Source organism: Castanea sativa, chromosome 9 (genome assembly GCF_040712315.1).
Source record: "Castanea sativa cultivar Marrone di Chiusa Pesio chromosome 9, ASM4071231v1".
In the NCBI taxonomy this organism is placed as follows: Eukaryota; Viridiplantae; Streptophyta; class Magnoliopsida; order Fagales; family Fagaceae; genus Castanea; species Castanea sativa.
This window is the reverse complement of record NC_134021.1, coordinates 10,625,260-10,649,664: the sequence shown is the minus strand read 5'-3', so window position 1 is coordinate 10,649,664 and position 24,405 is coordinate 10,625,260. Positions and strand designations below refer to the sequence as shown.

Genomic DNA, 24,405 nt, shown 5'->3' with positions numbered 1-24,405 from the left:
TCAACTACTCCTTCTTCTTCTTCAACATTCTCTCTCTCTCTCTCTCTCTCTCTCTCTCTCTCTCTCTATTTGCTTTCTCAATTTCATTGCAGAGTTCTTGTGTTCTTGACGATGCCACAAGTGGATCTAGAGAACCTAGTTACAGCCTGTGCCGGCGGCTCCGATCGGAAAATCGCCTGTGAAACGCTCGCCGACGGAGATCACCGGGCGGAGCAGTCAGATCAACCGGAGGTACCTTCGGATTTCCCGCCGGAATCGTTTTGGCTTTCCAAGGACGCTGAGCTTGACTGGTTCGACCAGCACGCTTTCTACGAGCGAAAAGATTCGGGAAAAGGTAATGGAAACTCGACGAACTTGAATCCGAATCTGAATCCGAGTGCGAACTCGAATTCTCAGCGGTTCTCCCTCAGCTTGAAGTCCAAAGCTTCCATTATTGGCTTGCCGAAGCCTCAGAAGACTTGTTTCGTCGACGCGAAGGCTCGCCGGAACCACAAGCAGGGAAATACTCGGTTGTTTCCGAAACGGTCCGGTTCGGTAGGAAAATCGGAGTCTTCGGTGATTGAACCGTCGTCGCCGAAGGTTTCTTGCATGGGAAGGGTGAGATCGAAAAGAGACCGAAGTCGGAGACTAAGGAACCGGCAACTCTCCTCCGAACGGATCCCCGAGACAGAAAAATCGGGCGGAAAACGAAAAACCGGATTTTTCGCCACTTTTCGTGCTCTTTTCCGAGCCGGTCGGCGAGACAAACCGGCGCCTAGAGTTCACGCGCCACAGATTGAGTCCGAATCGCCTCCGAGGAAGAGTTCGGCGATTAAAGCGCGTGACAGTACGGCATCCGATTTTGACGCGCCGAGAGGGAGCTTATCGGAAACGCCCGGTTTGGGCGGAATGAACCGGTTCGCATCCGGAAGAAGATCAGACGCCTGGGCCGATGACGTGGCTTGATCTGATTGGTTGAGTCCAATTCTTCTCTGGCGGTCGCGATTGGGAATATCTGTGGAACCCACACCTTCGTTCTAAAATTTGTCGTCGAGATGACGTGGCACGTTGAATAACGGTTTCCCCTTCCTCGGGGTGAAAGGTGATAGCTAGTCACTACTACAATTTTCTACACAGTTAATTTTTTTTTTTTTTTTTAAACTTTTAAATTTGTATCGTAGGCTCTAGGGTTTTGTAAATATATATTGAGTGTTGTGGAATGAGTAGCTGTAAATTTTTTCCCTGTAAAAGTTCGTATTAATAATGTTTGGATTTGATTTCTATTTTGCTCAAATCTCGGTGTTTTCCTAATTTGATGGAAAAAATTAAACATTAATAATTTTTTATAAATAATTTTAAAATGCTGCCAACCTGGCATCTTGAATTATTTCCCTCTTTAGACCTTAAGTATTTTGTGTACGAAGAAGTGGCCACTTAACTAACTTATTTGACTTGGTTTTAGGACATTTCACTCACTATTTTAATGTAGTAAGTTATGATATATACATCAAATGGTATAAATTTTGACTAAATAAAAAATAGATTTAGCAAATGCCTAAAGAAAAGTTTCACACAGAGAAACAGCCCCTTTTTATGTAAGAGAAATTGGAAAAAAAATTGTTAATATCTCATCTTAAAAGGACGGTAAACAAGTCAAGCCAAGTTTAGTTTTAAAAGTTCAAGTTTGTGCACTTAATTTTTTTTTTTTTAACACGAGCCAAACTTAAGATCATTACCAAACAATAATTTATGTTCAAGTTCAAGCTTATTTACGAGTTATTTGATTAATTTATTCTTTTTCTATATATTTAAGTTCAAGTTTAAGCTCGAGCTACTTGTTTAACAATATTGTTAAACAATAACTAACACGTTTTATGTCTCTTTACAATTCTATGAATTTTTACTACAAATAAATTGTTTATATCATCAATAAATTATAAATAATAATTTAAAATCATATTAACCTATTGACAAATTTAATCTCAAATCTATATAAATATATTTTTAGACAAGTATACATATACAAATTTATTTGTATATAATTAAATCAAGCCTTCATGTTCACAAGCTTGTTCACGAATATATTATTATGTTTAAATTTGATTCGTTTAATAATTGAGTCCAAACTTATGACTTAAAATATTATTACTGGAAATCAAAACCTCAAATCACAACTGAGAAGTTCAATATTTAAATTTTTACGAATTTAAAAGTAGATTTTTTTTTTCTTCTGGGAGAAGCAATTTAAAAGTAGTTAGTTCATATAAAACTAATAAAATTATAAATTCTACTTTATAAAAGGATTTAATTTGAAACCTTTAAAACTGCTTATATAAATAATTTCTCAAGAAACTACTGATTTAATTTAAAACTATGCCTAAAACATAGTTTGCGTAAAAAATTTTACTCAAAAAATGGATAATTTCATCAAATTCGAAGATGATCTCATGAGTGATGACTTATTAAGTAAAGCAATAAACTTTAATAAAGTAACTCTCTTGCTGCATTGAAATCATGTTAGTTAGGAAAGTCGTTACTCTTATCCAACAAATAGTTGTAATTCTATACGCAAAACCATCCAACGCAATTATTATATTTTTTTTAATTGAAAATCAAAACTAGTTAGCATAGCTGGTAATATTTTACTTTTTTTTTTGTCATGTTAATGGGTGCTTAAGGCAATTATTTATAACTTATTTTAGGAAAGTTTTAACATTGTTTTTATAAAAAAAATATAAAAAACCGTAGAAAACAATTAATTGAATTTTTCTTTTTTTTATAACAAAAATTTTAAAGGGTAAATTGCAAATTACCCTCCTAAAGTTTGGGAGTGATTGGATTTTACACCCTAAAGTTTCAAAACTTGAATTTTATCCCCTAAAGTTTGGGGTGCTTTAATTTTACACCCTAACGTTTCAGAACTTAGATTTTACCCCCTAAAATTTAGGGTGTTTGGATTTTACACCCCAAATTCTGAAACTTTGGGGGTGTAAAATTCAAACACTCCAAAACTTTAGGGAGTAAAATCCAAACACTCCTAACCTATAGGAGTAAAATCTAAATTTCGAAACTTCAGGGGGTAAAATTTAAATTCTGAAATTTTAAGGTATAAAATCCAATCACCCCCAAACTTTAGAGGTGTAATTTGCAATTTACCCAATTTTAAAAAAATTTGTAAACCAATGTTCTTAGAGCATTCATTAATTTTTTTTTTGGGTTGAAGACAGTTTTAACCCAATACTTTTTTTTATTTGACCGTTTGCTGCATTAAAATTCAATTCAATGTGTCATGTTCTCTGTATACTCTTATCCAACAAATAGTTGTAATTCTATACGCAAAACTATCCAACGCAATTATTATATTTTTTTTTAATTGAAAATCAAAACTAGTTAGCATAGCTGGTAATATTTCACTTTTTTTTTTTGGTCACGTTAATGGGTGTTTAAGGCAATTATTAATAAACTATCTTAGGAAAGTTTTAACATTGTTTTTATAAAAAATATATATATAAAAAACAGTAAAAAACAATTAATTGCATTTTTCTTTTTTCATAACAAAAATTTTAAAATAGTTAGTAAACCAATGTTCATAGTGCATTTATTAACGTTATTTTTGTTTTTGGGTTGAAGACACTTTTAACCCAATACTCTTTGTTTGACCATTTGCTGCATTAAAATTCAATTCAATGTGTCATGTTCTATCTGTATAGTCATTGATTTGTATTCAAGTGTAAATTTACTGATTTAGTCTTTGCTCGTGTGTTTGATGGTAGCCTTCACTTACTGTTCAAGTCATAGATGAGGATTAGTCACTGATTCACTGTAAGGGCAACGGCGCCATTGACTGCTAATGTGGATGCCACTTTGTGAATGATCAAGGGCAGTAGAATATTGACTAGATTGGCATCACACTAATGATCTATTTCCAATTGAGAGTGACTGCTTCACCTAACATCATGTATTCTCTTTAAATTACTCACCCAAAAAAACCAGAAATCTGAACCTAGAATTTATATATATATATAAAAAAAAAAAACCATGGTCAAAATTATGTTCAATTTTCCCACATTAATTCTCACCAAAAAAAAAAGTACTATTATGAAATAATAAGCTTGCTTATGGAGATGTGTTGATGACCCATTGAAGCTTTGATTTGCTTATGGGAAACTTTGTTAACAAATGGATCCTTAAAAAAAAAAAAAAAGGACAGGTTTCCATTTTTGACTAATGCTACTTGAGCAAATCACTAAGACAGTCATTGAGGTTTATGCAGTAAGCTTGTTCAACTCTAGTGATGAATGAGACGGAGAGGACTTTCTGTGTAGGTCGTAGTTCGACAAATAATGAAGTATAGCTGCATGTATCAACTTGATGCACTATTGAATAAGTCATTTTTAGTTCAAATAATCTTGTTTATCAGCAATCTTTTATTAAAATTTTAAAAAGAGTTGAGAAAAATTATGAGAATGAAATTGACCCCTTTATTAATTCCTCCCAAGATTGCTGAGCATTCTTGTCGCTGTAAAAGACGAATATATATGGTCCTAGCTAATTTAGGTTGCGTGGATAGGAATGGAAGTAGATAAGAATGTGATGTGTCACCCTTTGAGGTCACTGAAAATTTTCGGTGGATAAAGCCTGGATTGCAGTCCACTGGACTTTAAATCAATAGTTATGAATAATGCAGTCGGCAGAAAAGTACTCAAGTAGATTTCCATTTCCTAATGTACATAATGTGCTAATAGATGAAGCCAAAAGGTTGTAAAATTAGATGGTGACAATCTGGAGTTTTTTGGTTTCATTCCTTTTGGTCCCCTTAACAGAAGATATTGATGTCAATTAGATGGTGACAATGGTTGTAAAATTAACTGTCGCCAAGCTCAGCAAATAACTCAATCTGTCGCCCATTCAGTTCCTGCAAAGGCCTTGCGTTTTTCTTGCAAGTAGAGTCCAATGGTGCCTGAAGAAGCTCGACCTGCTCCTTTGATATTGATCTCACCTGCACGTTCATTAGCCATATCAAACCATCTGTTGTTATATGTATGTGTGCGCGCGTGTGCGGATGATTTTTTCATGAATGGCATGAACAATCAATTAATTACCTTGCCGAGGATGCTCCAGGTGACATTCTCTGTGCATGGTGGAGTGGTGAGAGAACCAATGTATCTGTAATACTTGCGGGTCTTTTTCTCCATGTGCTTTGTATTCAAGGCCTTGACAGGAATATGAGACTCTTCATTCTTTGCACACACTTCCTTAACCAGTTCATTCAACTCGTCCTTAATCTGCAACCATATAAACCATCATGATAAACATTAAAATTCCAATTTCCTTGTTTTGGTTTAAAATTATGTTTAAATTGTGAAGTGCTAATTCAACTCAGAAGGACATATCAAAAAAAAAATTTACCTTGGAAAGTAGGGGATCAGCATCACCATATTGGTAGAGGATTGACACAACTGCGAAGCTGCCATCAGCTGCCTTGTGGACCATATGAAGCTCAGTTGGAAATCTGTAGTTATCAATTGTTAATTCATATTGCAAGTAGTAACAGTAGATGAGAGAGTAACAGAAAGTTCTAACATGATTTGTGATAAAAGCTTTTCAAGATTATGCAGAGACAAGCTCCTCTAGCTAAGTTTTAGGTGGAACCTTTTGGGTTTTGGGCTCAAAGTTGTTCTTGCCAATCCAACAGCTGAGCCCATTATTATACAGCACATAAGGTTTACATCAATGGACTCTTGTGGATCAGTACACTTTATTGTTCATTTTGATAGAACTATATGAATAAAAGAATTTGGATTTTAATTTTTAATTTTTAATTTATGTGACTTGGGAATAGTATAAAATAACAATTTTTATTAATAAAATTTAGATGGATTTAAGTTTTATTAGTATTAAATTAAATTTGAAATGTAAATGTAAGAAGATATTTCAAAAGCTCTTACTCTCAAAACAATAAATCGTCATATATTGTTAAATTTTATACAAACAAATCTACTTCCAATCCCTTGATTTTAAATCTTCAAACGTAATCTTATTCAATTTCACACCTAATTTATAAGAGCATGTTTGGTAGATTGTAATAGACGCTGTAATATAATAGTTATTTCTATGGTTTAGTTATTCTTTAGTTTGGTTGTATTTTTATTATAAGGAATAATCATTCCTTATGAATAGCTATTCTTAAAAATGAGGAACAACTATTCCTCTTTAAAAGTTGTATTAGTTATTTCTTAGTAAATTCAATAATTTCAAAACTTAATATATTTCCAAATAAACAAAATTTCTATATACATTTAACAATTATAAAAATAAAAAATCATAAAAAATAACACATATCTCTCTTAAATTTGAAAATAACAATTTTTAAGGAGATATAATTGTATGAGTAAAAAATTTCCTAAAATAAATGTTAAGTTTTATTCTAATGTTGTAACTCACAACCAAACTAATGAATATGTTTAGTTATCACATTACAACACATTTTATTCATATTAAGTATTTGCATCTTATGTGCACATGCGCGTGTATGAGAGAGAGAGAGAGAGAGAGAGAGAGAGCGCATACTGTTCTCCATTAATCCTGTGCTCAGAAGGAGAATGCCAGTGCATTTGCTTCAAGCTGAAGTTCTTCCCATCTGTAACCAAGACTCCCACATTTTCCTCAAAAAGCAACTGCATAGGCAAAGGGCACACGCATTGGATCAGAATTCAGAAGCATAGTGAAACATAGGCGCATTGGATTATCTATTATTCACTATTCATTAGTCTCTTTTATCACTTTTGTTTTTTATGTTTCTAATACTAAGGTTTTAGACTATCCAATTTCTAGATTGTTTCTACCATATCATAATTGTGCAATAAAAATAAAAACATTTGAGTAAATTGGATAGTCAAGAATGGTTAAATTATTTTACTCTCTATCATCATGATATGCCAAAAGGTTCTATATCTTCAAGCTAAAATGGAATCTCATTATTATTTAGGCATCAAATGTTTCTTGTGAAGGAGAAATTATTAGGTCTACCAAGAAGACTACTGACATGGTCTTCTCTAACCTCCCAACCAATAAAATGCTGTTATTTATGTAAATGTGAAATCATCTGGTAATTTTTATTTTTTATTCCTTGTACTGATTAGGAAGTTCACACATACATTATTCATAGATAACATTATCTCATTGGTTAAAGAGAACCATATCGACAATTCTTCCGGTGTAAATAATAATTTCTCCTTGTAGAGGGCTTATATATGGCACCCCTGCATCCTTGTAGGGACTTGCACTTGAGGACAATACAAAGGTAAAATATTTATGAATTACTTTTTTTTTTTTTTTGGAAATGTGCATAGCTTTATATATATGAAAAATTAACGGATACTCTAAGAATTTTAGTTTATAATTTTATTTTTACAAAAAAAAAAAAAAACATTCAATTTTTTTTATGGTTTTTTATATTTTCTATAAAAATAGTGTCAAAACTTTTTTCAAATGGTTTATTAATAATTGTCTTAAGAATAACGTTAGCATCAGGGGCGGAGCTAGAAATTTTGGTTTGGGGGGGCCAAGTTGTGATGCTAATATAATAGTTAAGACAAACCTCTACATATACACACACATAAATTAATTTATTAAGAGAATTTATCATCTTCTAAATTTTAATGAGTATATAAAAGTCATGTATTTCTTCTATTAAACATGTACAAAAAATTATCATTTTCTACATTGTTTGATTTGTTAAACCTCTTAATTTATATGATTTTAATATAATTTCTCTTTCTTTTAAGAGCACCATTGAAATGGCTTAAAATGGGGGGGGGCCAACTTCAATTTTTACATGCTACATATTTTTAAATGTAAATAATATATATACTATAAATTAATTTTTTTAAATTTTGGGGGGGCCTTGGCCCTCCACTCTTGTGTGTGGCTCCGCCACTGGTTAGCATGACCTTATATACATAAAAAGCTTTTTAAAAGGTCACTACTTTACAGCTATCCTTTTGCATATTTTCATAAAATCAACAAAAAGTTAATTATAATGTAAATATATATATAACTTACCACAAAAAAGAGATGCAAAGAAGAAAAACTATTTCGAAGTTTAATTAAGAACATACCCCAATGTTAAACCCATTGTTGACCAGTGTGGCATTTGCAGTACTGTAATCTCTGGTTAAGGGTTTCAAATTCTTGTTACGAACAACTTTGTTCTTCACTATGTTCACAGGGGACTGCCTTTTACCATTTGAGCATGCCGAGAATAATGGACTCAAGCTTCCCCACTTTTGAGGGCCATGGACTCCGGTATAACCAAATGAAATTGAATTAAGCTCTGTTACATTGGAAAATTTCCAATCATAAAATATATTAGTTGTTTGGAAAGTAAATTTCACTTTCCATGTTAAGAAAACCAAATCAAGAGATTGATTTACAAGAAAAAATTATGGGATTGAGACAATTAATATGCAATTTAAATTCAAATTATGTTTGACTATCATATGTAGTCCTGTCATAAATATGAGTTCCTTTGTAGTGTTTTATCTCAAGTCCAGTGGATCAAGATACTTTAGGTTTAATGGTGTGATAGGCTATTAAAGCGAATCACGTATATTTTTCTCTTTCTTTTCTCCTTACTTACCCTTGTATTTTCTACAATTCTCCATTGTTCTCTTTAATTTTCACATGGTATACTTTCCAACATTAGTCGCTATTAAAAATGAGCATTTGGCCTAGATTCTACAAAATATGGATGAATAAATATGCACAGTTAGTAATTTATTTGAGAAAACACAATTTTTTCACGTAAAAAATAACATGAAATAATTATCTCATACATTAGAGATGTCCTACACCGGCATAATAGAAAATATACATATACCGAATATATGAAATAATTATCAATCTAAAAGAAATAGAAATCATACCTTCTACAAGATCATCTGCAGAAGTTCCAACAAGCAACAATGTGATTGCAAGAACCGAGAAGGATATTCTAAGAGACATATTGCCACTGCTAATCGATCTAAAATCTCTAGCCAAAAACTCAGCTCTCTGTGACAAAAATGAAGACGAAAGGTTATGTTTATACTGCTTACTAGGAACCACTAACTACCGTATATTGTAGAGAGATCACCTTGTGGTAATGCTTCTTTCCTTTCCCACCACCACTAAGTGCTATTTGTGATATATTTAGAAAGCTCTCTGCTAAATCTGGCTGTGTTTTGCCTCGAAACTCTTGGAGCACCTTAGCTTGGTGTTAATGGTATGTCTGCACCTATATATATATATACACGTGTAGTGCAGTGCTGCCTCGTGCTCTGCATTAACAGTTTTGTTTTCTCTTTTCTGTGCTTAACAAAAGAGGTTTTGCTTTCTTAATTAGAGATTCCCACAAAACTACTTTTATCTTTTAGTACAACTAGCCTCTGTAGGCACAGTTTTCTTTCTTAACTTACCCTTTGTTTTGTTATAAAATATATATTTTTTAATTTGGTTTATATAAATTTAAATTACTTGGTGATGAGAATTTTATAACTGGTAATTCGTTATTTCCAAAAATAGGTTAAATACTACTTCTTTTAAAAGTTGGTTTTTTTTTGGCTAAAATGTAAAATTGACCCTCTAATTTTCTTCAAATTTCATTTCAGTCCTTTAACTTTGCTTTTGTTCATTTCAGTCCTCTAAGTTTCAGATTTATTCAATTAAGGCATTTCCGTTAACTTTTGTTAAAATTTTTTTGAAAATAAAAATCTGGAAAATATTTTTTAATCATTAATTGAATTTTTTTAATTTAAAAATTTTGAAGAAAAATTTATAAAATTGAAAAATTAACCACAACATATAACAAAAGTTGATGGAAAAGTCTTAATTCAATAAACTTAAAAGTTAGATGACTGAAATGAATAAAAGAAAAGTTAGAAGATTAAAATAAAATCTAAAAAAACTTAAAAAGCCAATTTTGCATTTTGCCATTTTTTTTAAATAAAAGATAAACAAGTATAGTAAGGAGTTTCTCCATATCTTTTTCTTTTTTTTTTTTGAGGAAAAAGTTTCTCCGTATCTTAAATGGTTTCAAATGGATCCATTTTCATTATTCAAATTAGATATTACAAATTTAAAAGTGTATTCATTGTGATGTTATTTACCACTTTAAATTATGTAGCATTCTCAAAGTAACATGTGCTACATCAATAACAAAATTAATAATTTTTTTAATTACTTTCGCAGGAACGTTATAAATATTATAAATTTAGGTTCGGTTAACAGGTACTTTTTAAACATTTGTTAATAGATTATTTTGGAACTCAACCAAAAAAAGAAGTTAATAAACTATTTTAGGAAAATTTTGATACTACTTTTATGAAAAATATAAAAATGTATCAAATAAATCAATTACTCATTTCTTTTCTCATAAAGAGTTTCTAAAAATATTTTATAAATTAATACTTGTAAGGACCAAAAGCTCATAAAATCAATCTTCGAAACGTTATTGTTGCTCTATTCACTTAAGAGTCCTCATACAATACATTTGGTAGAGAGGGTTCAACAACAAAAGCCCCTCACTCGTAATCTCTTGATTCCTATTTATACTATTCTTTGCTTTCATCGTAGCCTTACACCTTGCAATCTGCGGTCCTTTTCCCGTGACACTTGTCCGTCGGCAATGGAACAAGATTCCACTTTGCATCCCGTACTGTTCAGGTCATGTCCACATTAATGCGACGGATAGAGGAGATGCTTGCTAATTAATGCGGCCAGAATGGTTGTTGCCCAGCATTTAATGCAACCTTGCAACCTTCCAAATCAGCCTATTACAACCAGATATTTGTAACATGCCCCTTATTTAGTTATCGTCCACGCCACCTCATCTTCGGGCACACCTGGAGAGACCTCATCTTTCATTCTAAATGTTGGCCTTCCTTTCTTCGGGTCTTCGGGTTCTCAGGTCCTCGGGTCCTCACAATACTCTTAGGATGTTCATCAACTTTTCCATATATATTTTACTTAATAAGTCTTACAAATTATTGATTGAATTTTTAAATATAAAATAAACAAGTAATTTAAATTTTATTTAGTATGTTAATATGATAATAAATTATTATCACGTTAATTTATAAAATTTTTATAATAAAATTGAAAGAAAAAAAAGCTATAAACATTTTTCTTACAAAATTTTATTTTGTGTTTAGAAGTTAGTAAATCAATTTGTAAGAATGCCTCTAAACACTCTAACAAGGTTCTATATAAAAGTTAAATGGAATTTGGTGGAAGCAAGGGTAGTAGTAGATAATAATTGCATTGGCTTTTATTGGGACTGGTGTCTGAAACTGAAACCACATATTAATATCCAAGTCCACATCACTACCTCCAGCACAACTCAAAAGCACTAGTAGAAAGTGTTATTTGGAAGGTCAATAGATTCAATACTATAATTGAGATTGTAAAGTTGTACATTATTAGACAGAGATCCAATCAATTTTCTCCCAAGTGAAGGGTAGGCAGAGTAATATGATCAAATTCTGTATTTAATTTGAATGCCCACCAAGGAAACCAAAACACAGTTCATGCCCTCAACACCATTAGTTTCTTTTTTATTCTTTTTGGGGTCTCCAAAAAACCATTAGTTTCTGGTTTTTCCTACCATCCACTAAGGAATTTGGCAGTGCACTATAAACAGCATTTACGTGATACACATCTACATTTAGGCCTTTAAAAAAAACCAATTTTCTGTTTCTCCTACCATCCACTAATGAGTTGAGGAACTGTAATTTGTTGAAGCTCGTGGCAGAGAAATGAATTTTATATTAAAGCACAAAGTTCAAGAGGTTGACAGTCGTGTGTAAAATATACACAACTCATACCTACTTCAACTCGTTTTTGTGTGCCCATGCAATGTTGAGTGGCTCAATTTCATTTTCAGAGCATGATCTGTTTTCAATGAAGGCCCAACAAAACTTCCTAACAATTTTATAACATTCCTAAATTAGGCTACGCATAGTATCTACCAGTACACCCACTATAATATGTTTGTTTTTCTAAAAAGTAAAAAAATATATATATGAGGTGGTATGCTAATTTGAGACAATTGTAAACTTTTGTTATGAACTTTTTGTTTAATAATCAGTTGTAAAAGATTTAACTGAAAAAGAAGGTCAATAAATTTAATATGAGTGCTGGTGTAAAGCAAACAGAATTTAAATAAATACACTATGAAATTGTTAGAATAATGGTTAAATTATTAATTTACTCCTTTTCAATAACTTAAAATTTTTGGATCACTGGAAGTTTATCATAGTATTAGAATAAGTGATTTTAAGTTTAAACCATGTCTCCACTCTACTTCTTACTTAAAAATTTCAAAATTATACGTAGTTAAGACTTATTAACATTTGATGATCAATGGTAACTTATCGAAAATTTTGAATAGTAAACATAACTCATGAGTATATGATATATTCTTGTCTCTGCTACTGTATTCCTTAACTGAGTTTTGCTTCCGGTCTTATTAAGACATATTTAAGTATATATGTTCATGCTTCAAATTGTTTGATACCTCTGAAAGAAGCCAAGGTTTGGCTCCCTGGCTAGTCATACAAGTTGTATTCAGGGCAAATTGCTCGTGAGCAACATACTTCATTTGCAGCACTATAAAGTCTTTCAAGTGCATACAACACATGGCCAATGGATTATGGAACACTTTCATTGAAGCTAGAGACCATGAAACACATGTCCAAAGTAGTTGTTCAAGTTCTCCATTTTCATCAATGCTATTAAGACTCCATTTTTGGTCAATGCAAATAGCGTGATTCTCAAGACTGAGGACAAAGTAGCTGTTCATCAAGTTCTCTAGAGTTTATCCATTCTATCAAGAAGAATGAGAAAGCCATGGAATTAAGCAAGATAATAACTCCAGATCATGTCCTTGAAATTATCTTAATTTCAAGGAGGTTCTTAAGAATCAATAAGCAAGAAAAACTAGTCCCGTACTAAGTGAGAATTCCCAATATTTTATCATTAATATTTATCAAGATTTCCAATTCTTATAAGAATGTTGTCATTCTCAAGTGTCAGGGAAAAGTAGCTTTTCAAGTTTTCTAGCATTTAATCATTTATCCTTGTAACAAGAAACAATTAAGTCCAAATACAGAATAAAATTTCACAAACTTTTTTTCCACAATTGTGAAGTAACTTGTTGTAATTGATATACAATAAAAACAATCCCTATGATAAGTTCATGTGAAAATAATGTTTCACCGTTCACAATTTACAAAAAAATTATGAATTTTTTTTGTGTTTATAGTTTTTCCCATCACGAAAATATCCATACCCCTACACCCAAAGCCCATAATGAAAGTTGTAGTGGCAGCCACTGCATTCTTTTCTCAGGAGGCTAGATGCTTCTGAGGCCTAAAAATCTTACAAGATATAGCAAGGTTGTGGGCTAAAATTAAAGAGAAGTTCCAATTAAATATCCAATAGCCATAAACCACAGCTTTATTATTTTTGAAAGACAGATATCACCTTCCCCTGGTAAAATGTTTTACATGGTTTGGTTCCTTTTAAACAAAAAAGCCTACAGGTACGGCACTCACCACAAGCCAAAGTAAGTCCATGTGTGTCGCAATGTTAGTACTTAGTGGACCCTCAGTCACACGTTTCTCAAACATTTATGCTTGTGCTTCCTGACCTTTCTGGTATGCCAGGAGACAATACAAGATCCACTAGAACTTTAACTATATTATAGTTTTTGCAGAATAAACAGTATTTGAATACTCGAGCATAGAGCATGCTTTTTGTTAATGTACAATTTTGAGCTCCTTGAATCCAGATTTTATTTTTGATAATTCAATAATTATAATGGGAGGAAAGATTTGAACCTTAGACATCTTCATTAGAAATACCAGAATATACTAGTTCAGTATAAAACTCTTGGCAAATCTAGAATTTTATAACTGGAGAGTCGAAACATGATACAAAAACTTTTCACCATTTATAATTAAGTACTAAAATTCAAAATTAAATTAATACATGATGAATAAAATTAACATATTTAGTATTACCCAAATAAATATAAAATAATTATTGTTAATACATTTTAATTCAATCATCTATCAAACTTTGAATTCAACACTTTAAATTTCACGGCAATTTTTCTTTCAGAGTTGCAGTAGGAATAGGAATTATAAATACAGGCATCCACCATATAAAAAATTAGCAGGTTATTGGTATGATTAAGAAATTTTTGACAAAATTTTGAAGTCAGGATGTTGAATTACATTATAATCATAATGGTGAAGTTCAAATTTCAAAAAAAAAAAAAATTTCATGATCAATGAAGTGTTGCAGAAAACATGTATATTAACAAACAAAGGTGAGACGTGGATGATTGTTCTCCTTGACTCCTCTTGATGGCAACTAACTTTAGGGTTTTCCTGAAGCTCATGATTATCAAAATGAATTCTTAAAAGTGGCTTCAGGGTGTTGGTTAGGAGACTAAACTCAGGATTAAAGAACTACCAGACAAACCACTTGAGTTTTAGAGGGAGGGAAAAAAAAGACAATGAGGTTTATAGGGCAATAAATTTAACATATTATCACATCAATTATTTTCAATCTTGCTTTCTTAAAAAAAAAATTGATTTTAAGAATACAGGAATATTGGAACAATATGATAACTTGGATGAGTACAAAATTCATGATGAGTATTTGAAATTGAAAGATCAACATTCAATAGTTGCTATTCCATTTATCTGCAATTCTGCATGATTACACTCTGACAGACAAAAGTTGGAGTCAGAGGAGGCAAAGAGCAAGACACAGAGTCGCACATGCATGCTTGTATTAATTAATGGTGTACTCAAAGATCAGGAATCAGATGCCTCATCCCAAACTCGCCATGCCGTTGATGCAACTCTTTTCTTTATGAAAAGTGAGAGCATTACAGAATGTCATTGATGAACATGTCATGCTTCAACCTCCAAGAGTCACATAAAGTGGACAGAGAGAGAAGGAGCCAGGACAACTCTTTTCTTCTGAGCTTCAAAAACATAAATAGAGATTCTCCACTACAGTTGTGGAAAGGTCTTGGATATACTTTCAATTCCCCCACCATATGAGGACCATAGACTATTCTTTGCAAAATCTGGTAGCACATTATTGATTCTCCTGTTGATGTAACAAAATATGCTTTCTAATATTTTGGACAAATAAATGAAACGAGAAGACAAATTTTTTCATAACTGCTTATTGATAATTTGATAGTTAAATAAATGAAACGAGAAGACAACTTTTTTCATAACTGCTTATTGATAATTTGATAGTTGGGAGGGAGAGGATTTGAATCATTGATATTTTTGTTAGAAACACCCAGAGGTGCCAACCAATGGAGTTACAAGGCTCTTGGCAACTTATTTCATAACTGCTAGCTAGCTATGATTAGTGCATAATAAAAGTGGCGTCACTAGCTAAGTCTATGTGAAAATGTCCTAACTCCAATCACAAGGGGCTGGACTAAGTTGATTCCTGACTCTTTTTTCCTCTCAAAGTAGGTCTCTTTTTTACTCTCAAAGTAGGTTGTCAGTGAAGTTTACTAATCAATAAAAGTGTCTCGTTCTATCTATTTGGGGTTGATAATATCTCCACCACCTCTAATCACAATGCATAAGAAAAGCAAGCCTACCACATTTCTGCTTAAAAGTAAAGTAAAGCCAATATTCTCCATAACAAACGCTTATAGATTCCAATAATTTGGAGTCTTTTAGTTATTTTCGTCCATATAACACCATTCGGGGCCACTTTAAAGTGATAATTCCTTCCTTTATCTTTCTTTCCCGACTCTTCTATTCTCCCTGCAACTGACTTTAACCTCTTTTTTTTTTTTTTGGTTTATTGATGTTACTATCAATGACACTTTCTGATTAAATATCTTGAGCATAAAGCAAGTAAAAGTAGCCCACTTGGAACAAAAAAGAGATAGAATCAACCAAATAATAGCAAATAAAAATTTTTGTTAACAAACACCTAGCAGAAAGTTGTGAATTCAGACATTCAACAATGTTAGAGTAACGGAGAAATGAAGAAGTCACGGAAGATTGATTTCCTTTTTGCAAATTTTCCTATTCAACAATTGTTTTATGGGGTCCCATGTGAAGTCTAATTGAAACAAAAGTAGGGTAATATTTTAAAGATCAAGGTCTAAGTCATTTAGAGCTGAAATAGTTTTTTATTTTGGTTTTATTTTATTAGAGTCAATTTTCTAAGAGATCCTTAGTATTTTAAGCTTTATTTCCTTGGAGTCCAAGTTAGTATATTATTATGTGTTTAGTGTACTAGTCAAACCAGGAGTCCTAATATCATGAGTAAAAAAAATTTAAAAAGTCATATATACATGTGTATGTACACTTAAGTTGTGTTTGGCATGGACTTCAAAAGTCAGTTTTTTTTACTATTTAGCTTATTTTTGCTACTATTCATAAGTCTCATTGCACTTTTTGGTACTATTTATGAGTTTCATTATACTATTTCAGCTACGTTTTAGCTCTATTTACGATACTTTCAACAAAAAAAATTCAGTTTCAACTAAATAAATTGTTCCCAAACGAACTCCTAATGTTCCCAATGGGAGATGGAATTGATTAATCAAATATTGAGTTTGGGAGTATTGAGGCACATTAGTCTTATTGTTCTTTTCCCCAATTTTATATTCTCCCTTTCTCTTCTTTCTTTCCTTCTCTTTCTCGGGGTTTTGTTCACGGGTACCATTTGCACAGCCCTGAACACTATACAATCCTCTCTTTTCCTTATTCCTTACAACCCGAAATCAAGACCTTCTTTTACCTATCAAAACCCTAAAACCCACCACACATGCTTTCTTCTACCAAATAGGCATTAAAAAACTCATTAAAACGTAGCAAATTTTGAATCATAACCCTTTCTTCTACAATTCTAAACCATAGACCCACAATTTCTCCTAACTCTACTGATTCCCCCAATTTGTCCTACGTGAGAAAATGCTCTTCTCATGGGTCTCATTATAGATACTAAACTGCCCCCTGACTTCGCAGCCCTCAACGTGGCATGCTTTGCTAAAGGGTTCACCACAAGTACAACTTTATAAGAAAAGAGTTCTGAATTTGAGCAGGGTTTCTCATTTTAATTAGAGAAAACTGGATGGGATCTCTTTTGACCCACTTCTTTAGTAAAATGCCAGAGAGTCAAAGACACTGATGTTAACCCTACTTTGCCTATTTGGTGGGCAATAGATTTTGTATCAGAAGTTATGCAATCAACTGAAAATAATAAACCATCCTCCTATACATACATTAATAAAAATTGAACACAAGATCGCAGCACCATGTTATCAACCACTTGGTCTAGTACAGCCCACACCAAATTGAGGCACTTATTTCCACTAGAAAGAATATGATAATATACAATAATCACATCTCAGAGTATTTATATTGGAACAAGGTAAACATACATTTTCAAAAGAAAAGTGAAGAAAGAGATGTATAAGAGAAAAAAGAACAAAATCTCTAAACCTTTGGAAAGCATTGCTTATTGAACAGCATAGGTCGCTTTTATATACTCCACAATTTCTGCACTTTCAAACATTTGCACCCCAGTATTTGGATCTTCTAGATAAGGTACCTGCCAAAAATTGTTGTAAAACTTATGTCTTCTGTCTGATGCCATGTCATGCAGTAAGTGGAATACTTCTCATAAAGAAGATTTGATGGACTATTGAGGAAAGGAACTTTAAAATACCTGAAAGTGTCCAGCTTTCTCATATAGTATCTGCCGTTTTGGGCTGCCACGAGCGCAACTAAAAGGAGAAACAGTATGGAAATGTATCGGTCATGATTCAGTATATATAAAACTATGGATGCAAAGGAAAGACATGAAAAGCAACCCCAATCAAAAAAATCCCCATAAAAACTGATGAAAACAATTTCCAACACAGATACATAATAAAGTATGAAGATTACCAAACACAACTTAAACTGGGAAGGACAAAACACTCATGGTAATATTGAAGTTTAAATGATTGACAGCGATGAATGATTTAGAAACTTAGTATATATGTAGCAAGCATATAAAATATTAAATGCACATGCATTGCATTGATACTAAAAAAAAATGAGAGAATACCATTCTATAGAGTACAAGCCCAATGCTAAGCACATACATACAAGTTTATAAATTATCATAACCACAGTCACAGTTTGTACTTTGTAGGAGTCTTGAAACAACCATATTATCCCAACCTACAGGGGAAACTGGATAGAGTGTTACTTACATGGGAAATTTGTGACTGTTTCATTAGATATGAGTACTAAAATATACACATATTCTTGTTTTCATCAAAAGAATTTTGTGCGTGTGTGTGTGTGTGTGAGAGAGAGAGAGAGAGAAGGGGGCGGGGGGGTGTAAATATTAACAGTAAAATATGAAATGTTATGACAAAATTAAGAAATATGTTAGATGGCAATGAATGATTTAAGAGACTTAGTACACATGTGGCAAGCATTAAAAAAAGTTGCACATGAAATGCATTTGATACTAATAAAAATTGAGAGAATCTCATTCTTGATTGTGTATCAACCTACATTGGAAACTGGAAACAGTTCTTTTAATTGGAAATTTGCAACTATTTCATTAGATATAGGTATTAACATTTACACCTGTTCTTGTTTTCATCAAAAGAGTTTCGTAGGTACTACTACAATCATAATTTTCAGACTATTAGCTCTAGAAATCGCACCAAATTGCCAACATAATAAAAGACAGTAGGCACATGAATGCGCATAAGTGAAAAGGCATCACATCATTTAAAACAACTGAAACAAAGACTCATTTATGAGGTACCTAACCAAACAGATCACCACAGATGGACCTACCTGCGAAGTAAGTGTGGTAACTCTAACTCTACAAGTACTTCACGTACAAGTTTACAGAAGGGGGAACCCTGTAAGGAAAGAATTAACATTTCAAATTAAATATTATAAGTAAACAAAATAGCTACACTATATCATGTATGCTACTATGAAGTTAAAAAAGAATTTCTAAATAAGGCGCCTAAGAAATTGATTTTGAACCCAACTCCAAAATTATCATTCAAATGTCTACAAACCTCATATGCCCATATTTCAAGTGGTTTAGGTGGCAGTTTTGATGGAATGTAAGAAGACCCCTGCATAACAAATGAGAGATGGTCAAAGCAAGATTTTCTAGCTATTACTTGTATAGCTGATAATTAAACCAAAAATCTTGATAATCTAAAGATTCATATAAGAAAGAATTAAATTTTATTGAACTTTCACTAGAAGAAATATTGACCTGCCATAGACAGAATATGCACGTGAAAAGAGTTTATTGTTATTCCAATTCAAAAAGAACACTGAAAAAAATGATCATATATTAAAGACTAACATCCATGTCAAAAGAGCTTCTTAGACATTGGGAAAACAAATTTGAGACTTATGCAAGCAATGAGTTCAAATTCAATTTACCTTCCCCATGCGACCAATCAGTGCAAGGCCTGCAGTCAAAGTCTACAAGAGCAAAACAGAAAGCAATGAATAATATATACTTCAGAAAACTCTTCATACAGATTGAGGAGAATTACTACAAAAGAAACATAAGCCAACCGTTAGTAGACCAAGCGACAACATGAGAGGAACATTTCCATCACCTACACAAAAGAAATCAAACAGCATTAATTGTAAACTATTTGTGGTATACAGAAGTAATAACAAAGTAACAGTTATATTCAATTTCTCATTCAAGAAAAATAGAAGTTTCCAAAGTTAAGAGAAACCAAAAATAAGTTGTGGTAGTACCTAACAAGGCATGGATGGAAAAAGCTCATCTAGACCAGGAAAATATATCAACTTAAAAAAAAATTTAGAACTTCACAAAAAGGACATTCTCAAGTTTTTTGTATAAAATAGAGATCTACAAATATTGCATAGTATGCTTCAAATATATGGTCCTCTTGTTAGTATGAAATAACTGAATCAAACAATGAAAAAATAATTGACAATTCAAAATGCACCAATTGAGCGCAAGTCAATGTGACTACACACCATATTTTCCAACCAAATACTTAATTATGTCATCTGATTCATACATTGCAACTCCCGTGTTTGGATCCACCTGCAACAGGAGAAAGAAGCTTGCAGCTTAGCTCCCACTTGAAGATACTACCCAATCATAATAAGTTACACCCAGGACATGATGTCACGGAAGATAGAAAATACAAAAGCAAATCAAGAAATTAAAAACTAAAAAACTGTAACATAGATGGTTTGACTAGGAAGAAGTATGGTAAGGATTTCTTACCCACTTTAGTAAAATTAATATAGTGTTTTACCTTATCTTTATTTTAAAAAGCTATTCAATTCATTTTGAGCCAATTATCTATTCAAAGGTGATGTATATTTAGAGACAAGATTAAACATCTATAAAGGAATTTGATTCACAGCCTTTCACATTGGTTTTTTTCATCAATCAAATCTCAAATCAATTTCTCTTTATTTTCCTTATTTTTCCTTTCCAAAAACATCGGCTAACCAGAATCGAATTTCATTTGTGACAGTTTCAAAGTCCAGAAATCATACCAGCAACGTTTGATGACTTGGTAAAAAAGAAGTTATGAGAAACTAGACACTGATTAAAAAATAAGGGAAGTTTCTTTATCATTTTTCGTAACTCTCAATCATGTTCCAAAGCCCTATGTCAAGACATTAAAACTTAGGATTTCTCTTGCTTCTAAATTAATTTTCCCATTTAAATTATAAGTACTCTATCCTTTTGGAAGTGTGGATGAGGAGGGGAACAAATTAATAATCCAAATTAAAAAATAAATAAATCTTACCATGTAAGGGAACTGCTGTTTTCCACCCATCTGAGCAACTTTGGGGCGAAAGTTTGGACCATTTTTTGGGCAAGGATAAAACAGAACATCGATATCCAACACTGCAATGATTTCCCTAACCTGTACAAAATTAATTGTTAGTCCAAACCATTAACAAAAGTCACAGAAAGTAATTTCAGGGAAAAAAAAAAAGGCTCTGATAGAGAAATCATTTGGATCTCTTGGTAAAAAATATATGATGCTCCTAATGTCCAACATTTCTATGGCCCTTGAACAACATACTCAGCTCATGTCCAACCACATTCTTGAGAAGCTGAGCATTTTGTTTTGTTGGTCAGCAGCCATCTCCATAGTGTTCCATCTTTCAGAAGAAACATACCATTACACTTTCATCCTAAAACCATAAGATTTTATTTTAAAAGCTAAACTTATTGCCTATTGCCTGAGATCATTCTTTCGTCTAAGACATAACACCACCATCCTATAGTTATTTGTGCAATACAGTAGTCATGCACATTAAGTGTGAGGTAGTTTCAAGTGGGATATTATTTCCATCATATAAAATTTTAACAAAATTATGCACTACAAAAGGATAAGGATTATCATTTAATATATCACTAAAAATCAAACAGAAATCCTAGGATGCTGATATTACCTTCCGACAAAATGGACAGCTTTACATGATCCATGATAATCCATACATGAAGGAGGGGGAAAAATATGCTGTCAGTCTTTGTTCATCACATGGGCATATTACATAGGGAATAAGATAAGAAGATAATAAGGCCTAGAAAGGAAAGTTAGCATCAAGGTCAATTACTGCCAATGAATTCAGAGGAGAAAAAAATGATACCCTTCAAACTCATATATCTCAATAGGCTTCTCTGGCCGAGGACCTAATTTTGAAGTCTCTTTTGCCTTGGAATCTGTAATTTGGTCCAAGAACAAAAAAATCAGGAAGACAGACGGGCAGAGTTTTCTACAGAGAGTTATATCAGCATTAAAATTTACTTTCAGATTTGTGATATTAACAATTAGAGAATACTTAGTCAGCCTCAGCAAATATTGGCATAAAATGGCAGAAAAAATTATATAAGGGTTTTCAGATTAAATCTCAAAAAGTGATCTGCAGTTTGATGGTACCAATTGAACTACAAGTGGCATCATTGTGTTTCTAACTATTACAAGGATTCACAAGCGCCATCGTCCAGTAAATTGTCTACATATTCAATATATCAATACGAAAACAACTTAAAATTTTGGGAGATGTAAAACATCTCAAAATAGTAGAAAATTTCCTCTTCTTTTGTAAACCAAAAAAGAATACTTAATAAGATTCAATAATGACATGTATAGCATGAATGTGACAGAAAATTCCCATCAGAAAATTATGTGGAACTTTGTATAGGGTTGACAGAAAACACCACAAACAACACATTAGAATTCTTGAATAGTGCACAATATAGATGTATATAAACTCAGGACGTCATATCATTTTTCTATATTTGGTAGGAACATTCACTTCTACTAGCATTTCAACTACAAGCACACAAATGTAACTAATTATAAGATGACAAAGAAGTAGCCATAGTGAAAATCAAGTTACCGCCAGCATCAAGAGCATACTGGCCAGGTGGAATCTCATTTTTGGGAACAAGGGACACCGAATACCTGCCATGGTATGAAACCAAAGTAACAAAATTAGTAAATCTATGTAAGTGTCCACAGCTACATTCAAGAGATAATGATGTATGATAAAACACCTTCAACAATGTAGATTTTTATAACATAAATATCTGCAAATGTTAACGTGAGTTGATTTTGAAGCTAGATTTGTATGGTTTTCCAAATAGTATAGCAATATTGTCCTGTCTATGCACTTGCTTGTTTCCTCAGAAATGTTCTGATCTGATTCTTAATCCTTTCAATTCCTAGTGAACTCTATTTGGGGCCTAATAGTCCCTTTCAAATTCCTTCGTGTTCCAAAAATTTATCTTTTAAGAAGGTGAATTTACAACACTAGCATCCTATATAAGGTTCATCCTCAAAATAAACAAACGACAAAGATGTTGCATTTTTTTACCGTCAAAGACTCTAGAGGATATAAATTTTTTTTGTAAACCAAGCACACACAAGATAATTTGGATCATTCAACTCTAAAAAATAAATTATGGGAAACAGAAAAAACAAAAGCAACAAAAAAGAAAAAAAAGCAAACTGACCCAGAAACGAAAACACCAGTCCCGAGGCGAAAAAACAAGGCAAGAGAAGCGGTGAAGACTTCCCATCTCTTGTCGGGTCTGACACCGAAGCGCTGCGGCACCGGTGGCTTGAAATCAGGTGGAGGAGCAAAAGTTACCGATGATGATGATGAGGAGGAAAGTCCTTGGTCTTTGGTGGAAGTAGTAAGAGGAGGAGAGGTTTCAGAGGAGCTTGTTGATGCTCTAATGGTGGTGATCTTGGGTATTTTGCGGAACGAGAGTGGCCTCAGAAGTGAAATTGGTGGTGAAAGGTTCAGAGCTGTGGCCATGGTTTTTTTGCTTTGCAGTTTGGCCAAGAAAAAAAAAAGAGTGGAGGGGAGAGAGAGAGAGAGAGAGCGCGAATGTTTTACTTTTTGTGGTTTTGTGTTTAGGATATTTATGACTTGTGTCGTTTGAACAACTTGAACTTGAACTTAGCATTGCATGTGACTATGTGAACGAGGGTGTGTGTACTTGGTACTTACTATGATTGGGACATGACCATTCCACTCGTGGCCTAATATGTGCCGGAGGGTCCTTTCTTTTTTTTTTTTTTTCATACCACACAACTGTGCACACTAGACACCGTCGGTGTACGGTGAAAAAAAAATAATAGATTGATGTGAAAGTGATAAACAATTAGTCACAGATTCATAGTTTAACACATAAGATAGTTGTGACATAAAAAACAATTGTGATGTAAAAACGTATATTATGTTTTTATTGATGGGTAAGTTTATAACAGAGAGTTGGTGGTAGGTTACCTTTCTCTTTGCTTTTTCTTTTTTTCTTCTTCTATTCCTCTTCTCTCATCTTATCTTTCATGTCTAATTCTAAATAGCAAATATATAGTAATGGTTAGGTAACTCTATTATATATTTCTTAAATTCTATGAATTTATGGGGATGCATTGTACATAGACATGTTTGGATGACAAGATTTGGGCACATAGATTTGGATTTGGATGATTAAAGACTAAATACCTTGTTTGGATAGTTTATAAAGGATTAAGAATTTCGATTTGATAAATTCACCAAAAAATTTTAACCATAATATTCTTGAATTTGAAATAACCTCTAAAATCATAGAATTTTAGAAATCCATATAACATACTTAAATATATATGAATTTGGAATTAAGGCATTTTAAATCTATCAAATTCAAATTCAAATATCCAAACATAACCTAAGAGTTTTATAATTCAACAGGCACCTAATATATATATAGTCAAAGCTTATAGAAAATCCAATTAGATTCTAATTAGATTCTCAATTTTGTGCCACGTGTCTCATTTAATGTTTAATT

The 24,405-nt window shown here is 32.5% G+C and overlaps 3 protein-coding genes across 3 annotated transcripts; 1 reads left to right on the top strand and 2 right to left on the bottom strand.

Moving 5' to 3' along the window:
• LOC142611413 (uncharacterized) lies at positions 1-1,273 on the top strand. Its single transcript, XM_075783533.1, has one exon. It carries the CDS (start codon positions 112-114, stop codon positions 943-945), a length of 834 nt encoding a protein of 277 aa, XP_075639648.1. The 5' UTR covers positions 1-111; the 3' UTR covers positions 946-1,273.
• Positions 1,274-4,609: 3,336 nt separating this feature from the next.
• Positions 4,610-9,328, bottom strand: LOC142610805 (alpha carbonic anhydrase 1, chloroplastic). Its single transcript, XM_075782746.1, has 7 exons — positions 9,116-9,328; positions 8,907-9,031; positions 8,100-8,314; positions 6,550-6,656; positions 5,389-5,491; positions 5,082-5,264; positions 4,610-4,978 (listed from the first exon to the last, which is right to left on the bottom strand). The coding sequence occupies exons 2-7, from the start codon at positions 8,983-8,985 to the stop codon at positions 4,844-4,846; spliced, it is 822 nt and encodes a 273-aa protein (XP_075638861.1). The 5' UTR covers positions 8,986-9,031; positions 9,116-9,328; the 3' UTR covers positions 4,610-4,843.
• An 8,027-nt stretch (positions 9,329-17,355) lies between these two features.
• On the bottom strand, positions 17,356-23,505 carry LOC142611424 (uncharacterized). Its single transcript, XM_075783543.1, has 12 exons — positions 23,083-23,505; positions 22,467-22,531; positions 21,714-21,786; positions 21,516-21,534; positions 20,861-20,980; positions 20,070-20,139; positions 19,632-19,675; positions 19,494-19,535; positions 19,115-19,174; positions 18,882-18,949; positions 17,749-17,806; positions 17,356-17,631 (listed from the first exon to the last, which is right to left on the bottom strand). The coding sequence occupies exons 1-12, from the start codon at positions 23,388-23,390 to the stop codon at positions 17,539-17,541; spliced, it is 1,020 nt and encodes a 339-aa protein (XP_075639658.1). The 5' UTR covers positions 23,391-23,505; the 3' UTR covers positions 17,356-17,538.
• Positions 23,506-24,405: the final 900 nt, after the last annotated feature.